The 12,968-nt window shown below is 43.2% G+C and overlaps 2 protein-coding genes across 3 annotated transcripts in view; one reads left to right on the top strand and one right to left on the bottom strand.

Annotated features, from left to right (window-relative positions):
- TIMP3 (TIMP metallopeptidase inhibitor 3) overlaps window positions 1–6,551 on the top strand; it is a 39,485-nt gene extending 32,934 nt beyond the window's left edge. The window contains exons 3-5 of the mRNA XM_075051083.1: window positions 416–527; window positions 1,193–1,314; window positions 1,953–6,551. Coding sequence (XP_074907184.1) covers window positions 416–527; window positions 1,193–1,314; window positions 1,953–2,150 — 432 coding nt within the window. The 3' untranslated portion in view covers window positions 2,151–6,551. The remainder of the gene's footprint in view (window positions 1–415; window positions 528–1,192; window positions 1,315–1,952) is intronic.
- The window catches only part of SYN3 (synapsin III), a 176,707-nt gene that overhangs the window by 123,363 nt on the left and 40,376 nt on the right, over window positions 1–12,968 (bottom strand). For both annotated transcript variants that reach the window (XM_075051079.1, XM_075051078.1), the window contains one exon: window positions 9,554–9,643. In XM_075051079.1, the coding sequence (XP_074907180.1) occupies window positions 9,554–9,643 (90 nt within the window). The remainder of the gene's footprint in view (window positions 1–9,553; window positions 9,644–12,968) is intronic.

The following is a 12,968-nucleotide window of genomic DNA, read 5'->3' as shown; positions in this document are numbered from 1 at the left end:
AGAAAAACCCCTTAGTTCAGAAGAAATTGTTTAAATTACATGAAGGAGAAAGATTCCAAACTTGAACTAATTTAATTTCTCCCCAATTATGAGCTATATATGGGAAAAAATTGTTCAGGATGTTGGCAGAGCTTACAGTGTTGGCGCTTTGCTCACTCAGTGCCACTGGAACTAATGCGAGTGGGGAAAAGTGGTCCCTGTGCTGAATTGCAATGGCTTGTTAGCAGGTGCGTGTTCTGCTTTACCAGCAGATCTGGTGGGGAGAATTCCATCAGAGTCCAGGTAGTGCCATTCACCCTCGTAAACACTAAAAGTTCACTGCTTGCCACCACAGTCTGGGAATGTAGGTTGTAAAGAATCAAAGTGAAAAGTTGTCATCTTAAGATGACGTAAAGCATTTTTATTCTTTCTTTAGATGTACAGGGGCTTCCAGATAATGCCACACGTTCAGTACATCTACACAGAAGCCTCTGAGAGTCTTTGTGGAGTCAAGCTGGAGGTCAACAAGTACCAATATCTGATTACAGGTAAGGACAGTGTACTTCTTCATAATCAAAACATCTTCTGTTCTATACATACACCTGCTAAGGACATGGGCAGGTGTGTAGACAGCTCTATACGCAGCTTCCCAGGTGTTAAAGACTCCTTAATGCTGAGAGTCTTTTCACTCTCCAGATTTCCTTCTCTTTCGTAAAGTATCTCTTACACCCAGCGATGTTGTGACAAATATGCTGTATAACAATCCACAGCTGTCAATTCATACCTGAGCTGGCATGTCTGTCACAGGGAACTGGTTGCTACTCAGCTGCGCCAGAAATGGAAGATACTTTTTGGAATGAGCAGGAGGAATGCAGGCTGCTGAGATGGGGGATGCAAGGAGATAGAGGTGTGACAGTAGCCAAGTCTTATTTCTAGTGAAGGTGTCAATTCACTTTGCTCTGTTGTTGAGAGGAGCTTGACAGCATTAGTCACCTGCATGTTGTTGCTTGTGCTTACAGCTGGCACAACACTCCTAACTTGCAGAAGTGCTGTAATCTTGCTGGCCAGAGATTCCTGAACCAGTTAATAAAAAGAAAGCAGTTGCTGAGCAGTGACTGAAGCCAAACATATTGAGAGCATTAGCAATCTCAGGAAACGAGAAAAGTGCTTGAGCTGAGAAGTGCTAACTTGTGACCATGTCTCTGTTTTCAAGGCCGCGTGTATGAAGGGAAGGTTTACACTGGCCTGTGCAACTGGTATGAGAAATGGGACCGGCTGACTCTGTCCCAGCGTAAAGGACTGAATCATCGTTATCATCTGGGCTGTGGATGCAAGGTATGTGTGTCTCTAATTAGGTGGCGTTAAGACATTCAAACCCTAGAATTCAGTTTCCCCTGGCTGGTAATATCACTGATGCTGGTGAACAGTCAGGAAGAGAAAAGGAGGACAACAATTTTTACAGGGAAAAAGTAAAGCTCAGCTTTAGTGTTGAGACCAGAGAAGAGACAATCACATAAAAATGCAGAGTCTATGCCTTTTTAATGCCCTGTTGGAGTTAATTGGGGTTGGGGAAGGCTCTCAGAATCCATGCAGAATCATTTACAGAGAATGAAATCACGTACCACGGGCTTGGCAAGATATGTCCAGCTTTTTTCCTGTGTAAACATTTAGAGTGCTTAAAACCTCACAGCCTGGCACTGTCACTAAGATTTTTTGCTCATGGCCCCAGGCCTGCAAAAACATAGACACAAGCTCAACTTTTCTGTACCTGAAAAGCCCTTTTGACTCTGGAATTACCTGTGTATGTAAAGCTAAGCACATGCTTACATGCTTACTGAACTGAGGCTGAATTTTGGGTTAGTAAGCAAGGTTTGAGGGAGTGGAATTTTGAATCCCTTGTCTCTGGTAAAAAGGCATTTTATATAGCGTTGTTTTTCCATGTAGCCTTACCTGATTGCTCTTTACAATTGCAGATCAGGCCCTGCTACTATTTGCCCTGCTTTGCCACCTCCAAGAATGAGTGTATTTGGACAGATATGCTCTCCAACTTCGGCCACTCAGGATACCAAGCGAAGCACTATGCCTGCATCCAGAGGGTGGAAGGTTACTGCAGCTGGTATAGAGGATGGGCACCTCCAGACAAAACGATAATCAATGCCACAGATCCCTGAGCACACTATCCCTTCCTTATCTCCCCTCTCCCTTACTTGTGGCTGATCTTCCTTTGGACACTAACTCTTACCAGATCATGATGATGACAATGAAATTAGTGCCTGTTTTCATGCAAATTTTAGCACTTCGAACACTTAAAAAAGAAAAGGAAAAAAAAAAAGGAAAGAAAAGAAAAAAGTCTGTGCTACCTTACTGAATTTGTAATCACCTTTTCCATTTTTTGATACCACTCATTTTGATCAGACGACATTTGGGAGCTTACTTTTGCACACCAGAGGGAAAAATGGGAGGGAAAAAAAAAAGAAAAAAAAAAAAGAAAAAAGATGGAGCTCTTGCTCTCTTACATGTATCATTAGCTGTAGCGATATAATCTCTATTTTTTTAGGAAAACAAAAATCTAAAAACTATGCCAATTAGGCACTGTATTCTTCTGTGCGCTGGCTTCCCGTCACCCCTCCTCATGCACTAAGTGCTGAAAATACATCGACAAATCTATTTGAAGGAAAACAGGTTTCATTAATCAGATTGGCGAATGAAACAAACTGAAAAGAAACCCAGCCTAAACTCTGGAAAAAATGACGTCCGAAAGAAATCCTCCTCTATGGGAGAGATTGGCAATGTGATTGACTCCAGCAGTGGGAGAATTCACCTGGTGTGTCTGACCACATCATCTGGTAAAAGCATTGTTGACTGATTGTCCTAGCTAATTCAGTCACAGTGTGAATGCAACAGCACATTTGAAGTTCTGGCTTTCCCCAGAACAAAAGAGAGAGTATTTTGTATTTTTGTTGTTGTTAAAAAAACAAAAGCCCCGTCCCCTATGTTCAGGGAGGTAAATCCACCTACAGCAGAGCAGAAGAAGTGCTGTGCCATCCTGTTTTGAGCAGCATTGGCCCCTGAAATTTTTGCAGCTTAGCTTCAACAGCAAAACCAGCTTGTGAACACCTTGAACCAAACAGATGCAAAAATACTAACTGTAAATCAATCACATGGAAGAGGGAAAGGGGAGACTTGCTAGAGCTCTTACTATAAAAAAAGTCTATTGCCAAAATAGTGTTTTGCTGAATTAAGATGTATATACACATAATGACATAAGCTATTTTTGACAGGACGTGGAGTTTTTTTGGTGTTAAAAGAATGGTTTGATTGTGTTTTAAAGACAGAAATATTGACATTCCGAGTCAGTGAGTTGTTTTTAAGATATTGAAGCTCCAGTGTATCTGCAGTAGTGGCTACAGTCATTGTTTCCTCTGTACCTCCTTGCACCACGGTTCCTCCCCTGCAGCTACACTAGCTGCATTTGTTTATATAGTAAAAGGAAGTGTGTGGGGGGGCTAGGCAAGGAAAAGTGGTCTCCTAATAAGTGCTGGCTGGGATCATAAAATTTCAGCTGCCCAGAGGATTCCTTCTGTGTCAAGTGCTGTGTTTCCCTCTAGGCACTGTTAAGCATAGCTCTGTGCATGTGCTCATACCATGTCCTGCAGTGATGTGGGAGGAGGAGCCTTACTGTCTTGTGCTTTGCTGTTGACTGGAGAAGTTTTTTCGTTCTATTTTGTTTTTTATTAAGAAAACTATAATATAATTTTTCTTATCAAATAAAAGTATTTTAAGTTTTAATGATGGTGAAGAAGGGGTGCTGACGAAATGGGTGACTGAGTTTTGGATGGGGAGGGCTTGGGCAGGGAGAAGATTATGCTTAACTTCATTTTTGTATTATTATGGTTATTTATCTTAAGTTTCCATATATCTTCAGTTCATTCCACTTAGAAAGCAGAGCTGCCACCAGCAGGAAAAAATGTTGCAGTGATTCCAGCTTGGGGCAATACAGCATTTTACAGTCAGTGACCTCCATTACTGGAGAGTTGTTTTGGACCTCTTTGCCAAATGGAAAGGAAAGGGTGTCTGAGATGGGCCCTGATGTGTTTTTACGTTCCTTGCATGCTACCAGAGCTCTGCCAGACGTACATGCCCCGAAATGCCCCATTTACTAGATGAATTATTGCAGCAAAAAGCGCGTAGCTTCATTTTTAACATGAACTTTAAAGGGCATTTTCAAAGAGTTGATGTAAGAGGTGCCTAGGTCTGCTGTGTATTTTTTTTTCAGCTGCTCTGAGTGTCAACGCAGCACAAAACACATTCGAAGTCTGTTGGATTTTCCTGTGATTCAGGCTTGGAACACTTAAGTCCTCTTCCCTGTGACTACTCCTAAATTATGGGTTGGAGATGTGAGGGAGAGTAGGGTGCTTCACAGCACCCATCATAGGATCAGGTGGTGGGTCAGAACGTTGCCCCTTTGGGCAGAGTACGGGGTTGGGCTTTGGGCACAGTGGAGCAATCTCTGTTTGAGCTGTGCACGGCTGACAAAACCTCCGAGGGTCACTGAGGGCAGAGTGGAGCCGGCCTCGCCACCCTCACTGTTTGCATCGTGTGGAGTCAGCATCGCTGGAAATGGCCCTCCTCAAGCTCAAGGCGACTTTGCAAAGCTGACGTCGCTTTGAGCTGCAGCCACTTTTCATGGCTTTGGAAGGCTACATGAAAATGCCCCTCGATGCAGTGAAGTGTTGATTTGAATTTTCATTAAACTGCAGCTCTGCATATTTTACCTGTCACTGATTCATTTAGCTAGCTGAGACATCACAGTATTGCACTCAAATTATTGTGAAAATATTTGCATTCTAATACTATGAGGACTTGTGTCCCTAAGTAGGATATAATGTAGCTATGTGCTTTGTAAACAACAAAACAGCAGATGCATTACCAGAAAATGAGGCATATTCCCATTTTATATTGCAGACGGTAAAATATTTCTGAGATGCAGACAGCTAGACCGGCAGGGGTGGGGGTTTGGTAGCAAACCTTTCCCCTTGCTGTGTAAAGAAACAGTTGTTAAGGCTTTTAAAAATGTGGAGGCAAAAGGAGGGGGAAGAATCCAGTAAAAATACATTTCTTTTGGGAGGCTTCTTAATTTTGTTTCTGTGCATGCTATCAGGGACATATATTTCTTGGGCTAAGCTTTAGCTTGTGCTTGCATTCAGAACCTGACTGAAGGCTCCCTTGAAGTGGGAGGGAGCCATTAAACGGATTGAACAGGCTCTAAATCAGACTCCAAGACTTCTTCCTTCCTATCTGCTCTCCTTTATTCTGTCTTGCTAAGTCACTTCTGCCTGCCAATGGACAAAACTCTCTCCCTCCTTACAGCAGGCCATTCAATATATGGGAACACCAGGCATGGAGATGTGAGGAGGCAGGTGTGAAATTCTCCCCAAAATGTTAGGCTATGGAGCATACCAGTGGCTTGCAGCAGCACAAATATCTTCCTGTCACCTCTGACATGCTCCTCACTTCACCCCGTAACCTAAGGTCAGAGAACTGTCAATGGCACAGCTCATGTGAGCACGACCTTTGGACATGTACAAGATGAGGGCTCCCCCCCTCCATGCTTTAGATATACCAGCATTATTGAAAGTACCTTTTAAAATGCATAGCTCATTTCTAGACTGATGGTCTTTGCTTTCTTATTTATAAATATTTTTCCTTATTTGCTTGAGAGAGTTTTCCCCTTTAGAATTACAGAAAATATGAAAAATACATTGAGAGTTTGGGAAAGATTAAAATTTCCTTTTCCAGAATGGAGGAGGTAGAGAGCAGAAGGACATCTGTGCATGGAGTACCTTGAATAATGTGCTCTTGTGGGAGGCTTCCCCCTCCCCTGTATGGGACAGAACTGCCATTTTAGGTCTAAATTTCCCATGTTTTGAAGAGTTACATGGCCCTTTAGGTGGGATAATTCTAAAACCTAAACATATCGCTGTATCCCGTTCATACTTGGACGGAGTGAAATGCTGTCTCACAGTGATAGGAAACATACTGTTGCATTTTTTACAGTAAAGACTGTTTGAAGTAAAGGCCTCCATGGGAACAAGTTCCCATTCCTTCAGATGTCTCTGAAAGTATATCTCACTTAAAAATGTATTTTATAGCTTAGAAGGGCAGAACAAAATCGAGGGAACTGCAAAAATTTTTTGTCTTTTTTAGAATAAGTGGCTTTGGGGGCTACCAGTCTTGAGAAAAATCTTAAAAGTCCACTAAACGTGTGCTGCTGCTTTGCCTGTACTGGCTTTTTCTCTCTGACACTGTCTTTCCTTCATAGAGCCACTCTGCTGTTCCTGATAGTCATGGAAACTTGGTGAGGGAACCAAACCCGTGTGAAAAATCTTGTCCAGAAGGAATGTATTTGTTGCTAAATTTTCTAGCACTGTTTACAGTTTTCCTCCATGTTATTTATAAATTTTATATTCAGTGAATGTATATTGTCTTTTAAGGTAATGTTGCATAATGTTCACTTTTTATAGTGTCCTTTTATTCTAAACAGTAAAGTGGTTTTATTTCTATCACAGACATTCTGTCTCTGCTTCACTTATATTAGTTTCTGTCCACTTCAAATGTACACAAATGGATTTGCAAGTGGATTTATTCATTTCCTTCCCTTTCTTGATACCGTTTTATTGGGCCCAAAGCAGATATTCCACCTCTGGCAATTCTTGTACTTTGGCAAAGATCCCTCCAGCAGTCCCTCCCTTTTTTTAAGAGGTTGCTCTCTCTAATATTTGTTATTGGGGTCATAAGCCCAGGAGAGGTGAAAAATCCCTTTTGAAGTTAATGTATCCCAGTTGTTAACTGGCCATAGGGGGTCACTACAGAGCAAGGCAGTCATTATGGCTGTCCTGTAGTACCAGTAGGGCCTTAGAAGAACGGTTCCCAGATTGCTCTTATTTCCAGTAAACTAATCACCAGCGAGAGGGTTGAAAGGTACATGCCTGTGGCAAAGGAAAGAGAGATTCATCTTTCGGATCGTTTCTGCTGTGAAGTGTCAGAGCCTTGTGTCCTCTCTTTAGGCTTACTGTTTAAGGCTGGTTAAAAATGCCTTGTTGTCATGAGAAGGAAGCTTCAGAAAAAGCACTTTCAATTAAATTAAAATGCTCACAAGAATGGGCCTACTGTTAGAAATTTCCTTTATCTCACTTTTTTACTTTAGGAAAATCTCTATTCTCTACACAGATGAAAGAAGGAAACAGATTTTAAATTCTGTTCTATGTTTAATCCAAAGGTTTGGAAAGTAAGCTTTGGAGAGTTTTGGACATAGAAGGATGAGGATCTCTTATGTGAGAACTTCATTGCTTAAAGTGTACCACATTGCAAAGAGGTAAAACCATAACACGAGTTATAAACACTTCCAGGGGGTCAGCCATCAAAGGACCACAGCGTATTTTACGAGTGCTGACTGGTACAGCTTGAAAATGCCTCCAGGAAAGGGACGAAAAAGAGTGGGAAAGGGGGATCATTAGATTCCTATCTGACACAGGGAGAAGCTGATGCACAGTGGGCTAGCGACATTCACAGGTACTTGGTGGAGTGACGACTGCAATGGAGCTTGCTTGGTGTAAGCACTTGCCCTCTCAGGCTCTCACAGACCGGGATACTGTGAAGATGCACCCAGAAAAGATCTTGAGAAGTTAGGTAGATTCATTCTGTGAGGCAGACCCCCCACCTGGAAAGGGCTGGCCTGAATTTGCCCTAATGGATTGTTGCTTGTGTAAATGTTTGGAAAGTGACTGATTTAAACCAGATTACTCAAAATTGCATGTCAACAATAGTGTTTGTGTTCAGATGAGATTATCTACACTTCAAAGGGTTCCTGTTTTCTTCTGGAAGTAAGAAGTAAGCATCTGCAAGTAAGCGATACCTTCTCCAAGTAGGTGATCAGTTATAAAGGTGACAAATACGTGAAATTAAGATCAGTGCTCTGCTAAACCAAACTACTATGCTGGTAACAATGCATTTACATGCTGAGGAATCAAGAATCAGATTTCCAGACAAGAAACTAATGCTAAAACTGCTAGCAAATGTATTTCCAATGAAAACCTTAATCAAGCCTTCCAAAAATACCATTCCTGACGTGATGATCAGACAAAGTCACAATTGTCCTTGAAGCATTACATATGTCACAAAACCCTCTGTATAAATCAGCGGGAATTAAATGCAACAGGGTTTATCAACTAATTTGTCTTAAAAGTCTGCAACAAACTGTCACATAGTGTTTAAGGACCATTCATTTCTTTATGTCTTAAATGATAATACAACTCTTACCGCAGCATTTCATGACTGTACTTAACCTTCATGACGTGCCTGTAAAGTATGGAAGTGCTGTTGCCCACACAGTTGAGGTAGAGAACAGAGTATTGGAACAGAGAGATGGAGGACCTGCATTTCAAGGTATTCAGGTACCTAGCGAGCACTGGTGGGATTTTCTTCACAAAAACCTAAATGAGACTTCCTTTTTAATTTTGAAGCTCCCACTAGGTGCCTATATCCACCATCAGGTACCTACATCCTATTAGGCATTGCAGTTGGCCCACAGTGTTGCAACAAGTGTGTGAGAAAAGAGGGGCTTGAATGTTTTTAAGCCCTAGTTTGACATCTCAACAACCCTAATCTTCAGACTGCCAGTGCTGCTCAAGTTCACAATCAAGCGTGGGAAATAAGCTCAGCCAGCCAGTGGCTTGCATGGGGGGGTCATGGTTCACACAGGGTCTCATCAAAGCCTCAGCCAGGTAAGAAGAGCCACTAATTCATGGATGTAAGTTGGGAACAAAAATTCATGAAGGACTAGTCATCCTTTTAAGCCAGGGAAAACAAGAGGCATGAACAGTTTTAAACAAAGCCACTCACTTTGCTGTGTTCTCCAGGACTAAATGCACCTACGCAGATCTCTTTGGAAGGTGCCCTAAGAGTTTGGTACGGTGCCCAGTAGCCACACAGGGCACTGAGTGTTTCGTTGTTGACAGGAAGACTAGACCCCAGAGCCACTGTGCAAAGGAAGCATTACGAGCTGAAACAAACTCTTTTTCAAGAACTCCAATTTACTTTGAGTACCTAGTGAGGCTGAGTGATAGATGTTTCATGGATGGCAACCACGTGACAGCCCAAGCAAACTGACACTGTGAAACAAATATCTCTCATGGCCCATGTCCCAAATCATCAATGTATTACAAACAATTCCAGGCAGGGAAAAAAATCTTTATCTGAATAAAGTGATTCCTTGCTCTAAGGGATAAGCCTTTGTCGACCAGATTTTACGATGGATTTTTGCTTTGGTTTTGAGCCTGGTCTCAATGTTCACTTTTTCAGAGTCCATACATGACCTCCCTGGGGGAGGGCTGGGCAAGAAAGGAAAGAGGTTCCCGAGCAGTGCTTTTTTGCATATTGTTTTTTAGCTAGTAATTCTCTGTAAGTAAAATTGAGACTCTTCCCAGCATACCCACCGCCATCTCTCATGCCCAACTCACATTCGTTGCTTCTCACCCATCCATGCTGGCAACAGAAGAAAGCGAAAGGTACTCACCATCTGCTTATGGCTTGGGAAGAACGTTTGCTCCACGAGGGGGAACTTCTCAGGACCCAGCGAGTTGAAGATTTTAATGAGCTGAGAGAACTTGGGGTGAGGGAGAGGGAACAAAAAACAGACACAGTGGATGTCAGTGGCTTACTGGGTAACAGGTAAGTGCTTGCAAAATGTTCTGATACTGGTGAAGGAGGTGAGAGAAGCATGTTATTATGCCTTTCCCACCTTGCTTTCTTGACCCGAGAGCAGCAAGAAAATACGAAGTTGCTGTATTTACCCAGGGTCAAGCCAGCCTGTGTACACAAACCTTGGGCTAAGTGAGCGCAGAAGGGGTTCAAGAGCCAGAAAGGGGTCAGTTTGGGTTTAGTTACAGACCTGCTATGAACAAGCTTTGCTTTCCAAATGTGGCTGGTGGGGGGCTCTTCTTGGTAGAGGAAAGGGCTCAGAGGAGCGACCAGGCAAGAAATCAGTGCTACCACTCCTGAGCAGAGACAAACTAAATCCCAGATCTCCCTCGGATCTCTGCCCCACAGCCAAATCAAAGCAAGGCACATCTATCCATTGTGCTGAAGGGAAGGAGAATTGCTAAGGGGCAGAGATGACTAGAGGGAATTGCCAGTTCTACCTGGTTTGAGTGTTAGACCAAGGAAGCATGAGCCCACTGTCAATGATAACTGATTTATTATGAACCAAGGGTCTCCCAACAGCCCCCCATGTGTGGCGGGAGAAAGGGGAGATCATCTGCTACTCCTGTCCCATCTACCAGTGAGGTCTGAGGGAGGCACCTGTCTGTGAGGATGGTATCTAGAGAAAGCAGTATGTAACGTCAGTGGGGAAAGCAAGTGCTGGTATTTCACGTACAAGAGCGAACGTTTGCTGTTGTCCCCACCTGTCAACATGACCTTCACAATTATCACCGCTATCATCCCTGTTATAAACTATCATTCAGGGTTGTGCCCAGCCAGACACAAAGATCCCCATGGTAGGACTGAGCTTTGATTTCTGTTCAGGTTCCAAAACCCCAACAGAAGCATAGCAGAGCAAATTCCTGCTCCGCTTCGGCCATCTGTGAAGCAAGCAGACTATTTTGTACATCGTCTGCAGCCTCCCTGTTCAATCTCTCATTGATCAGCCAGAGAAAAACCCAAAACAATTAGAGAAACTTAATAACCATGACAGAAAATGTTGCTAAAGCAGGGTTGATGATACACCAAAGAGAGTAAGAGGTGATATACATCCCAGAAACCTTCCGGATCTCAGGAGCAACTCAGATTCTTCACAATTACACATCTACCCATCCTGCTTTCTCTCCGAAGTGGTACAGCTCCGTTACCATGGACAATGCTGAACTGGCAGTGCTGTTGGTGAAGTGGTTAGACTGGCAGCCTTGCAGAAGGGGGACTAAAGCTGAATAAGGTAGCTTGATTATTTTCATGGATGTTAAGAGAATAGGGGATTGCTCCACAGGTGAGGATTTTTGTTCCTGATGAGCTCAGAGATGTGACTGAATTCCCCATTGATATCCTATTTGCAAAGTAATTTAGAAACAATTTAGTTTCCAAGACGCCTATAATTTGGTAAAATCTAGTTAAATTAATAAAGTCCTCCAGTCTGGGCCAAGTCTCACTGTAAGTAAGTCCTTTACACAAATTTCTTCAAAAATTCCCCATCAAAGCTAGGAATTCCTTCCTCTTGAAGGAGGTCTTTGTGTCACCTGAGGGAGGTAACACCGAGATTAAGGGAAGGAGATAGACATCTAGGGAACAAGGGAAGGGAAAGAAAGCCCTTTTTCTTCCCAATAACATCAGCTGCCTAATCTTACATGTTCTAAGCACTTCTGAGTAACAGCTGAAGCCAGTAAATGTACCAAATTGCAACCCCAAGGTTATGTTGCGGGCAAAGAGAGAGCTACTGAGAATGTTTTCTGCTGAGTAGCTATGATAGGGCTCCTGCCCTGGTTACTGGGCTAGTCTAAGCAAAAGCATTTCTGTGTAAGAAGTTGAAACCTCATTTCTTGGTGGAGAAGAAATACCCCTTGGGGAGTTAAAGGGTGGTATGGGTGTAAAAAAAAATGCAGCCAGAATGCAAAAAAATTAGGCTGCAAGGTGTGTGCCAGACGCAGGCCGCATGCTGAAGGGGCAGCTTTGCCAGCAGCTTTGCAGACAAATGCAAAGAATCCTTTCCGTAATCTCATAGGCCAAAATGTGGCATTTAAGAAAACCCAGAAAACATCAAGAGGTGGCATATCCCATCACTAACACGACACCCCCCATGCATCAGCAAATAGAAAAACTCCCTGTGTAGAATAATTATTGTTGGCAAGGAGGGTATTGATGTTGGGAAAGGAGGACAGCTTGCTTCTCTTAACTACTTGCACTAGTCTTGCACATTGTAGAGAAGAAAAATAAAGCCCTGTTTTGACTAGCAAAGTGAGCAAAGAGGGCTTAAAAGTTAAACAGAATGAGACCGAGACAAGGAGGGGAGGAAAAGCACCCTGGCTGAGAGCAGCACATGCCCCTTGCTGCACGTGCACGCAGCCCTGGCGAACCATGGATGCCACGATGTTGAGGCGACGTACGTTTATCCTAGGAAAACAGCTCAAACAAAATAACTGGAACAACTGTGCAGCTGACAGACAGCGTCCTGACTTGTTCCTTGGGCTTCCTTTTGAAGCATACAGCTCTCGGCTGTTGCTGAAATAGCAAGTGTTTCAGATGGACAGATGAGAGACTCAGCCATCTGGGAGCCTCCTCAATGGGCCAAGCCTGCAAAAAGGTCTGACTTTGGTATTGACCCTCATGGGACAATTCCCTTCTTTTTTCCTTTTTTTTTTGGCAATTGTTAGGGACAGGATATTGGTAAACAGACACCCATGATACATGCTGCAGCAACCTCTCAGGTATCTGGTAGCAGAGCTCAAGTAGCGCATCCTGGTGCGTTTCAGATGGGTAGGAATGTTACCGTCAGCCACTCAGCTAGATATAACTGCCCCTTCCCCATTTTGGTATCAGATCTTACTTTCTGCGGTTCCACTGCTTTCAGTGAGTTTGCATTCAGACCGCAAAGCAAGACACGGGGCAAGGCAATGCGGCACAGCCTGGGTTTTAAGTGGGATGCCTTGCCTGGCTGGGTGGGTGGATATCTGAGTTACTTCCAGGGAGTCTTTATAGAGAAATAAAAAGATCCATTCAGAGGATCTCAAGGCCTTTTGCATATTTTTAAAGTGTCTAGGTCATCAGGGAGCCTATATCCTTGACAGTCAATAACAGCTTGGCTGGGAGTCTCTTGCGCTCTGTAGATGACCGTCTTCAAGACTTTGTATTTCCTGCAGTCTTACAGATGCAAAAGTTGCCTTACAATTACGGACGTTACTGCCTGTAATACGAGTTCTACTCCGAGCATTTTTCCCACTGTA

Source organism: Buteo buteo, chromosome 19 (assembly GCF_964188355.1).
Source record: "Buteo buteo chromosome 19, bButBut1.hap1.1, whole genome shotgun sequence".
Taxonomy (NCBI): Eukaryota; Metazoa; Chordata; class Aves; order Accipitriformes; family Accipitridae; genus Buteo; species Buteo buteo.
Note: the sequence above shows the minus strand (reverse complement) of the source record. Positions and strands in the feature narration are given on the sequence as shown.